Genomic DNA, 11,150 nt, shown 5'->3' with positions numbered 1-11,150 from the left:
AGTAATGAAGTCCCATGGTGATATATTCAAGGTTTTGTGAATATACCTGTGGGCCTAACACATTCAGCCATTTGGAACAAGAACACACCAGAATAGGCCTGTTTCGTAAGCAGGAAATGATGGCCGCATTCCTACACTTATAAAATGCAATTCAATGCGGAAGTAATCCAAGTATTCATAATACGTTACTCAGATTGAGTAACGTAACAGAATACGCTACAAATGACATTTTTGGGCATGTATTCTGTAACGGAATACGTTTTGAAAGTATCTTTCCCAACACTGATCATAATCAAGAACCAGAACTATCCGTTTCAGAACAGTAATTTTATTCCAACTGAGTCATGAATCCAATTGTAATTGGATTAGATGTGCCCAGGTAAACACACCTGCTTTTAAAATGTGAACAAGCTTTTACATTCTCTTTTCACTGCAACTCTGGTGCGGCCTCTCTCCTGTGTGAATGCACTGATGTCTTTTGAATTATTTTATTTGACTGAAACGTTTGCCACACTGAGTGCATTGGTGCGGCCTCTCTCTTGTGTGAATGTGCTGGTGTCTTTTGAGATTGCCACACTTAGTTCATTTATACGGCCTCTCTCCACTATGCATTCGTTGGTGAACTTTGAGAGCTCCCGCTTGACTGAAACTCTTGCCACACTGACTGCATTTATACGGCCTCTCTCCAGTATGTATTCGTTGGTGAACTTTGAGAGCTCCCGCTTGACTGAAACTCTTGCCACACTGACTGCATTTATACGGCCTCTCTCCAGTATGTATTCGTTGGTGAACTCTGAGATTTCCTACTCCACTGAAACTCTTGCCACACCGACTGCATTTGTACGGCATCCCTCCAGTATGCATTCGTTGGTGATCTTTGAGATGTCCCTTTTGAAAAAAACTCTTGCCACACTGAGTGCATTTATACGGCCTCTCTCCAGTATGCATTCGTTGGTGAACTTTGAGATTTCCTACTACACTGAAACTGTTGCCACACTGAGTGCATTTATACGGCCTCTCTCCAGTATGCATTCGTTGGTGAACTTTGAGATTTCCTACTACACTGAAACTGTTGCCACACTGAGTGCATTTATACGGCCTCTCTCCGGTGTGTACTCGCTGGTGAACTTTGAGATGTCCTACTTGACTGAAACTTTTGCCGCACAGTTTACAGCAGTGTAGCTTCTCTCTTGTGTGAGTGTAATTACACAACTTGAGCTGGGAGCTGTGTTTACGCAGAGGACGGGACAATCTTCCAGACTCCTTCGGCTCTTTTTGCAGGGTCCAGCTGGACGTGGGACTCTCTGAAGGGGCCATGGAGGATGAAGTGCATAATCCTGTCCGTTTCACTGGGAAAACACAACACATGAAATAGGCCATGAAATAGATCCATACCAGGGTTTTCATGGTTTCCTTTTCTCATGCTGGTCCGATGTCCGGATATATATCTGAAGATGTACTAGTCATGTTTTAATAAACGTCGGTCATAAATGGACTGGAAAATGGAATAAATAATTCATAAATGGAATGGAAATGGAACCAAATGTGTGTACATGTCTGTACTTACCTATGTTTACAAATAAATTAAGTCCTTAAATGTGACTGTGTGACCCACTAATTATAGTGGATGGAATCCACTATCTTGATATCTCCTGGCTTCTTCTTTTTACCTTTTCTTTTTACCTTTTCAAAAATGAATGCGGCTATAATCGCTTAACGTACAGACTTGTTGAAATAACCGTTGTGTAGGTCTGGAATTGGCCAAGAGTAATCTTTTTAGATTTTTTGAAAAGTTTATACTTTTTGAGAAATAGGGGATTAAAATGTTTTCTCTCTATGACATCACAAAGGGGGCTCATTTGGAAGGGTCGTAAAGTAATCAGGTGTGGGTCCACCTGCAACGTCAGCTTCTAAGCATACAATCTGGCGCTCCCTAAACTACACATCCTATGACTAATCGCTTTCGACCACACTGCTTTCAAGCATATCTCAATTCTTTTCAAGAAAGTTTACATTCTTGGCGTCTGCTTCATCCAACAAACTATGACGAAACGGACATTTTCCTACCACACCCAAAGTAAGTTACAATTAATTTGTGTTTTTTATTCGAATGGATTGTGTGAAGTCTGTTTTTAACGACTTGGCTAGTTAATCAAGTAAGCAACCAAGCTGGCTTTACCTGTCATCGATTAGCAACAAACTCATAGCTGCTACGTATAGAGAGGACGTTAAGTTTAACTCTAGCTAGTTTGATAAGATTGGTATTACGTCGAGTAAGTTCATAACTTGATTAAGCGATAACCGAGGATTTAGTAGGACGTCAGGTATGTTTCTAGGTTCGCAGTTGTGTGCAGTGGTGGCGGTAGTGTTAGCAGCTAAGTAATAATTAGCTTCACACTCAAATTGTCAGCCACCTTTCCTAGCGATAGCTGGCCTGACAAGGGAAATGGCCTTCTATGGCAGTCACTGGCAGAAACTTAGCCTTCGTTTTGAACTACATTTGTATGAGTGGTAGGTTGTGGTGTAAAATTACTTGATTGTAGGCTTATTCTATTTTCAGAAAATAGCATAATTCACACAAAGTGAACCACCACTTTTGATACAGACTAACAATGAAGTGAAATCTTTCTTTTTTGAATTATCTTACGACTCTTCTGCTGTTCTCCTTCTCTGTTCTTCTCTGTCCCATGCTGTCCTGTCCTGCAGCAGTCCACCAACTTCACGGACACCCTGCTTAATTGGACCAGATGCAGGGGGTCTGCAAGGGAGAGGGTGGATGAGCCAGCTTCAGAGCTGAACACTGGAGCCAAGTGGGATTCATCCTCCTCTTCCTAACACACACAGAAGGAGAAAAAGAGGTAACTTGAGCCAGTTGGTTAAATGCAGCACCTTACTGTTAGCATTAGGTTGTCTGATAACTGGCCCCTAACTCATCCTAAATAAATACTTCAGACATGTACTGTATTCATCTTACATACAGTACCCTCCAATATTATTGGCACCCCATGCTAAAGTTGACTAAAATCTGGTATAAAAAATAATCTGTTGGTGATTTATTGTAATCTCACAATAAAAACAAATAGGAAAAATCCAACCTTGAAGGGAAGCCTGTTTTTAGTCAACATTACCAAAGGTGCCAATAATTCTGGAGGGTACTGTAAATACCTCAAATGTAGCCCAGCTTGTATCTCTACTGGTTAGCACTCTGGACTTGTAACCGGAGGGTTGCCGGTTCGAGCCCCGACCAGTGGGCCGCGGCTGAAGTGCCCTTGAGCAAGGCACCTAACCCCTCACTGCTCCCCGAGCGCCGCCATTGTAGCAGGCAGCTCACTGCGCCGGGATTAGTGTGTGCTTCACCTCACTGTGTGTTCACTGTGTGCTGTTTGTGTTTCACTAATTCACCATTGGGTTAAATGCAGAGACCAAATTTCCCTCACGGGATCAAAAAAGTATATATACTTATACTTATACTTACACTATCTGTCACATTGCCGATTGTGGAGAACTAACTCCTGTCGTGCCCAACACTATACAACTCCTCCAATTTTTTAACAAAAACATGTTGCTCACAATTATTGGCACACCTGCTTATAATACCTTCTTAATAGAGATGCACCGATTGCAATTTTCTGGGCCGATACCGATATCCGATTTTTCATAGAGTTTGACCTGCCGATACCGATTTTAGCCGATTCCGATTTCATTTCTTCTAACCATTTTACAGCACACACACAAATAGTTATTTTCTATCTTTTCTTTGGTAGAGCATGTTAATATAGACATGTAATCAACTTATCAATAATGAAATGGCTGTTAAAAAATGGAACCGGTGAGCAGACAGATTCTTCTTCAAGTCTAACTTCAGCTGCAGTATCAAATTATGGATTAAGTTAAGTTATGGAACACCCATTTTATTCTTCTCACATCCAATATCCAACTAAAGATATAAGAACAATTTTCATGATAGGCCTACATTTGAACATGCTACCATGTCATATTTTCAAATGCATTGATGAATTTATGGGAGGGCGAGGGAAAAATGGTAGTAGCCTAGGCTATCACGCAATCAACAGGGGAGAAGTGCTAATAGCGATTAGGTGCTCCACCATATATGAAAACAGTGCACGTCTGTTTTGCGGTGAAAAAATTAAATCCAAATTCCGGTTAAATGCATCAATTAGGCTAAATAAACTTTCAGAGACGGTTGATTCAGTATTCAGAGCATCAATTTTCTTCATTGTAGGCTACTGTCAAAAGCAACTTTTTTTTGCCTTTCTAATAGGCTATCGTTTGTTCACTTCACGACATCCACTTCTCAATCTGCTAGACTAGGGTATTTTAAGGCATAGCCCTAGTCTACGTGCAGTAAATACTTTGAGTATTTTTTTTTTTAAGTGGAGTAGAACTACTAGGGCTACTGTATGTCCCTGCTTGTTGACATCTTATTATGTAGCCTATGATCGCTAAACTTTGATTATTTTTAATGTCGCAATCGGTTATCTCCGTTCAGCTGTGGGCACGCAATTAGCGGCAGTGACGGGCGGTGATGAGCGATGTTTACGTAGCCTAATGAAGTGACAGCTTAGTAAATTCCACGCAGTAGGCCAATGGCAAAGCACAGCGTTTGCTGCATAGAAAAACTCAGTAGCCTATTAGCGCTTTCTTTGTAGCCCTACATCCAGCCCTGAGTGTTGGTTGCTAGCTTCTTCAAACTTAGCAAACTCTGGGTGTTGTTACAATTGCGGCGCACGAGTGCATTTGACCGGCATAAAATCGGCATGTCTCAGACTGACCGGCAGGTCGCCGGTCATGGCCGATCACGTGAAAATCGGCCGATTCCGGTCACCAGCCGATCTATCGGTGCATCTCTACTTCTTAAGCCTCCCTTTTCCAATAAAACAGCTTGTAAAATTCACCTATGACACCACATAGAGTTGGAGAATACAAAGCAAGAGATTTAAGACTGTTGGTCTTTACAAAATTTCCAGGCTGAGATGGCAATGGCCGAAGCTTGGCCGAAGCTTGATTTTGCGTTCAGTAAACCATATTTGTTTTGATCTGGACGTTTTTTGTGGTTCATTGACCTGATATATGATCCAATCATGACCAACGTTTAGTATCTTGGCAGAGACTGACAGATTTTGTTTAAAACATTTTCAGGTTTTTCATGTTGTTTGTGATACCAGGCACTTTAATTAGATTCCCAAGGCCTTTGAGAATAATAACAGCCCCACAATAGCACAGCCTGTCCACCATAATTCTCATTAAGCATGGGGTTCTTTTCAGTAAAGTCATTCTTCTATGTATGCCAAACACACCTAAAGTGTTCCTAGCCAAAGAGCGCACTTCCAGACAAAGTCACTGTACCATTCGGTGACTCCTGCCATTTACATTGGTAATTAAAGGACTGGACAGGCGTTTACCTAGCATGCACTCTAAATAAGCTAGCAGTGAGGTCACTTTTGAAGATTGTAACTCTCCAATAGTGGTCCTTATGGAATTTTTTGCCTATCTTATCATCCTCCATACTGTAAATGGGGGAGAGATAACCATGGGTCTTTGTCCAAGCATGTTTGTCACATTTCCAGTTGATTAGAACCTTTTAATCATTGTTTAAACTGTAAATATATAGCCTGGGTGCTTAGTTGAGATGTGAATGAGAGAACATGTCACAATGCAACAGCGCTGTTTTCCCTTGATGAAAGTGAAACCACGAGTTTTCCCACATCTCAACTTAATCCCGCCCACAACATTTGAGGTCGGGAAGTTCGGTCTGGCATTGCTGCATTGTGGAGCAAGTATGCTCGCCCTAAATCAGGTGGACCAATCAAATCGGGCTTTACGATGATGGACAGGTGAGCAACAGCGCCTAGTCTATCACGTCGTCGTTCAAACATAAACTTAGATTAAGCTTATGTTTGAAACAAAAACACTGTGGCTAGAAGGATACATGGCTTTTAAGACCCCATATGGAAAATGCATATTATTTAATGAGGTTTTATCACTGAAAACGATGATTTTTGAAAACTTTGGCCAAAGTTGAGATGTGGGAAAACTCGTGGTTTCACTTTCATCAAGGGAAAACAGTGCTGTTGCATTGTGGCATGTTCCCTCGTTCATTTGAAATCTCTGATTGACCACCTGTTTGAGGGATTTGCGACAGCCTTTCCCAGCTGTTTAACATGTTTGTAGCATATCAGTGTTCAACAGAATTATTTTTAAAAACAGAGGGGCTATAGGCTATCAGTTTTTTCCTAATAGCCTACCCTACTAGTCTTACGTATCTCTTATATTTCGCTAATGAGTGTTGTAGGCTATGAGTTATAGACGCCACTAACTTTTACAAAAGACCAGAAAACAAAGTTAAGGCATTTGTGGAGAAGGATGGTTCGTTTTCTTCCTACACCTCACGGCAGGGCTCCAGACTAACTTTTTGCACTGGTTGCACTGGTGCGCCTAACTTTTTTTCTTAGGTGCACCAGCACAAAAGTTAGGTGCACCCAATTTTCAACCACAGCGCATTTAACACCGCAGCAGGTTCACTTTTCTTCCTTAGTTACTGTCCTATATAGGTTGTCCTATGACTTATGATTTAAACTTCTACAAGAAAAGTAACTTAATGAAGTGTTGGTGCTTTAAGTGCTTCACTGAGCTGAAATTTAAACTTAAAACATCTCAAGATGAATTAAATAAAAACAGTGAGTAAGTTAACAGTGCACGCCTTTTAAGGGCTTCAAACTGCACATCTCATGGCTCAATGTCTTACATACTATCCTTCATGATCTTTAGGCCTTGGCTAAACCAGCTCGCCATGCTAGCATCTTCCATAGAAATGTATTTGAGCACAATTTAAAGAGATGTTCCAAGTAGCCTGGGGGATTTTTATGTGATTTTGCAATGATGATTGCAATAATCATTTGACAGCCCCACAATGCAATTTACTTTTTAATTTTAGTATTTTTAAGTTTTCAATAAGAACATCACTATGGTTAATGCAGTAACGAAATGATAGGCCTATTATTATAGGCTATTGCAATGACTTACCATGCTCAATCTAAATGTGTCCATTCAATTCACCGTACAAAATGACCACAGTTATACATGCTGAGAATATTCGGGCTTTAAATGTAGCAGCGATATTCGGTTTGCGCCAAATACTGGATTAAATTGATTGATGCCATCAGAATGAGTTTACACAACTCGCGCGCAAAATGAATATTGCTGTTGAAAACCGGGTTACTCCCTGCATGTAACTGCGGTCAATGACGCACTCCTTTTCGGCGATATCTGTATCTCTGTCGTTCGGGAAGGCCTTGTATGCATTGTTCGCAATTTTAAGACGTCTTTTCATCTGCAATGACTCCTATAAATTTGGTGCAAGTGGCATTCCTGTACGTCGGGTTTTTCTGGTGAATAATTATTTCAGACTGAACTTGGTGAAGGGAAGTTTCACTAGGCCTATCGTAGGCAACGATAAACTTGATCATCATCTCGGGCTAGTCTTATCGGTTTGCATTTTCAAATTTACACACAGGCACTGGGTCCCGCCCTTCACTATCTGTGATTTGTTTAAAGGAACACGCCACCCAAAATCAGTAGTGATATATGTTCTTACCGTAACTTTCACGAGTTGAGTCGTACCTCTCCCGCGTCGGTAGGTGCACTCAAACGCTCTGTTCGGTGCCGTTTTAAAAAAATTGGTCAACAAACTTTGGTGCTGATGGATGGCTGATGGATGATAAGTTTTGCTATGCAGTTATGGTTGAAATAATAGCCCATCAGCGCATCTCTAGTGTGTGTGCCTCTCTCGCTCAGAGGGGAGGGAGAGGCTGAGGGTCGATCCAGCATGGATTCTAAACTCTGTGGTGGATAGGATCTACAACTAGGTGTTAATAATATTACCACACTAGGTCGAAGTACTCCCAAGTGCTATTGCGCCACACATTGTAGTTCTCATGTTTATTCGCTTGGAAAATCGTCATGTTCCATGTTGTGTGCCCTAACATTTTTCATCAACTACTCGTGCAACTGTATTTAAGTAGGTAAAACGTGGAGGTGTTTGAATATCTATGTGCCTCTCTCTACGGCCACGGCAGAGCCCGCTAGCATAGCAACATGCTAACACATTTGCGCCGCGCGACAGAGCGTTTGAGTGCACCTACCGACGCGGGAGAGGTACGACTCAACTCGTGAAAGTTACGGTAAGAACATATATCACTACTGATTTTGGGTGGCGTGTTCCTTTAAACCACGATATTGGCCAAATATGTGTCTGTTATTGAACCAAAGGTAGAGTTTCAATGCGGACACTTTTTCCTCTCTCGAATAGCTGGTCGCACCGGTGCGACCTCCGATTTTTTTTAGTCGCACTTTTGAAAAATTAGGTCGAAATTGGTCGCACTCTGGAGCCCTGCCTCACGGTAAGCTATTTCATTGCTCTGATTGGTTAGGTCTATCCAATTGAGTGCAGAGGCATTCCCCCCCTGTATCGGTTAAAACACGCCCCATAATTATGTCCCAATGGAGCAGTATCAGACTCATATTCTGACTAGAATTGAGTATGACTACGTCAGGCTAGTAAATATAGGCATTTTCAACAAAGTACCTAGTTTTTATAGACATTCACTGACTTACAAATGTCAACACAATTTCTTTTTATTTAAATTTAGTGTATTCTCTTGTCTTTCTGATGTTGAAAAATGACAAGACAATTTAGCATCTGTGTGACTTTATTTTCATACCTTAGTGAAAAACAAAGTAATGAACTACCTCTGAAAGTTCACAGACACTCTGATTAACTTAACAAAGTTAAAATTAGATAGGGAAATGCTTCTGTTAGGTTTTGTATGTATGATTTTCTAGGGGTGCCAATAATTGTGTTTTCGTTAAAAAATATTTATTTCTTTATAAGATTTTCTTTTTTCTCAGAATACATTTTCTTCCCAGGCATATTCAGCCAAGGTCACTTACAAGTTCATGCATCAGAATGCCTTCTTCTTCAAAGTTTTAGCTTGATGTAGTTCTTGCCTTAAAGGTACATTATGCAAGATTTTCATCTTTACAAAGCCAATTTGATGGTTTACTAACTTGTAATAGGGAAATTGTTCACCTAGCATAGCTATACAGCATAGACGTAGCGAGTCCCTACCGAGAAAACCAGCCATGCAACAACCAAGAGCGGTGCCCAACAAATCTCGTGAGAATCGTGAAACATTACCTTGTCAGTACATCCAGCTCTTTGGAGATAGTGTTTGCCTGTTGCTAATCCTTCACAACAAAAGCATTTGCATTGTGTATAGATGATAAGTCGTGATAGGTTTGCTATTTACAATAGCAGAGTAACATATCAATACATCGCGACTCTAGAGGGAGCTCTACACTTGCCAAAAATACCTAAATCTGTGTATTGTACCTTTTACTCATTTGATTTTACTGTAATATTAGTATTAGTTTGGCTAATTAAATAAAGATGTGATTTTAACAGTGGATAACTATACTAGACATTACAAACATCATAGACTTTCACCACTGTACCTGGACCTGCTCAGTTTTGATGTCTTCAACTGAAGAGACAGGGTATTCTGCTCTGAGGACGGATTCTTCTACTGCAGACACAAACAAAGAAGACACTTAGTGTGAACAGACTACGCTTCTTTTTTGACAAGAATAGTTGGCCAGGGCGTTTTTTTATTTGAAAAATAACTCACAGCAAAAAAAAAAAGAAGTTTTTGAAACCACTGCAATAAAGACACGTGCTGGCCAGAAAATGTGGGACAGGTCCAGTCTATCTACATAAATGAATATGATGATACATTTTAACTCTGACGTCATATTAGTCATATGTGGGTGTGTGTGTGTTTGTGTGTGTGTGTATGCGTTTGTGTGGTGTATGTGTGTTGCTCTTTTCACCTATGCACTCCTTGCCAGAGCCTCTGGCTATTTACATAACATCATTCAGATGTCCGTGCGTCAGGCGATTTCGCACTTTCAATTTATTAATATTCATCATGGAAAAAGCCTGCTCACATAAATATGTTGTCCCAAACTTACATCTACACACATATTTTACCTGCAAAGGCCGTGAGCATTGGGTACTGTGGTGGCAAGTATTGATCAAATGATTCGATTGCAACAGATACATGGTAGGCTAATCCTTCGACGGTGCACAACACTGCAGTTTTATCAGTTCCATTTGGATCGCCTCTGGGACCTCGGAAGCGTCAATCGTGAATGGAAAGCAAAAAAGTGCAACGTCCTCTTCCAGTTCAGCAAAAACCGTGAATCGATTGTCAAACTCATGCCTGGATCCGGAAAGCAAGTTTGCCTTCTTGTCCATACTCGATTAACAGGCTGAGATTTTAGACGGGGGAAGTGGGCTGCATTGCGCTTGGAGAGCTGCGTCTTCCATAACGCCAGTTTAGCCTACTTTGAAAAGCATGAACACTATCATAATACTCTGTACTGAGTTTGTTAACATTTCGATAGCGACTAATCTACCGTCAGCACTACCAGCGCTGCTGCAGCTGAGGCGAGCAGCAGCAACAGACGGATTCCACCGAAAATTAAATGAAAATCAAATAAAAAATATATTCTCACCTACGGGCCGGATGTGACATACAGTGACACACTGACCTATGCACTCCTTGCCAGAGCCTCTCCGCTCCCCACATCCACTTTCACCATCTTCTTCTTTAACTGCAAGGACCAGACCACCACACGGCTCCTGCTGAGTCTGAGAGGTAAACAAAACCATCAGAGTGTGTGTGCGTGCGTGTGATTGTGTGTGTGCCAAGCAAGCTGACACATATCCATGTGTTTGACATGATGTGTATATGTAACAAACACCGTACCTGGAACAGCTCTGATCTGGGGTCAGTTATCTCTACTGCAAAAGCAGAAAAAAAGGAAACGTACATTCACATTTAATCCTCCAGCATAATACAGTACAATTGTGTTGCACTCAGTGGATATTCAACACAGGACATTAGTGTTGTGTGGTGTGTGGTGTGTGGGTGTGTGTGGTGTGTGGGCGGGTGGGTGTGTGTGTGTGTGTGTGGTGTGTGTGTGGTGCGTTTGTGTGTGTGTGTGTGTGTGTCTGCTTACCAGACTGACTGGACTCTCCATGGCCATAATCCTCCTCCTCCTCTTCA

The 11,150-nt window shown here is 41.3% G+C and overlaps 1 protein-coding gene across 1 annotated transcript; it reads right to left on the bottom strand.

Moving 5' to 3' along the window:
• Window positions 1-312: 312 nt before the first annotated feature.
• LOC143111228 (uncharacterized) lies at window positions 313-10,877 on the bottom strand. The gene is made up of 5 exons (XM_076273424.1): window positions 10,851-10,877; window positions 10,633-10,732; window positions 9,535-9,605; window positions 2,648-2,831; window positions 313-1,349 (listed from the first exon to the last, which is right to left on the bottom strand). The coding sequence occupies exon 5, from the start codon at window positions 1,315-1,317 to the stop codon at window positions 583-585; it is 735 nt and encodes a 244-aa protein (XP_076129539.1). The 5' UTR covers window positions 1,318-1,349; window positions 2,648-2,831; window positions 9,535-9,605; window positions 10,633-10,732; window positions 10,851-10,877; the 3' UTR covers window positions 313-582.
• Window positions 10,878-11,150: the final 273 nt, after the last annotated feature.

The sequence above is a fragment of the Alosa pseudoharengus genome, unplaced genomic scaffold (assembly GCF_046254945.1).
Source record: "Alosa pseudoharengus isolate Yale_2024_CS ecotype anadromous, Long Island Sound unplaced genomic scaffold, YU_APseudo_1.1 YU_APseudo_1.1_scf_73, whole genome shotgun sequence".
NCBI lineage: Eukaryota > Metazoa > Chordata > Actinopteri > Clupeiformes > Clupeidae > Alosa > Alosa pseudoharengus.
The sequence above is the reverse complement of the archived record's forward strand: the minus strand, read 5'-3'. Positions and strand labels throughout refer to the sequence as shown.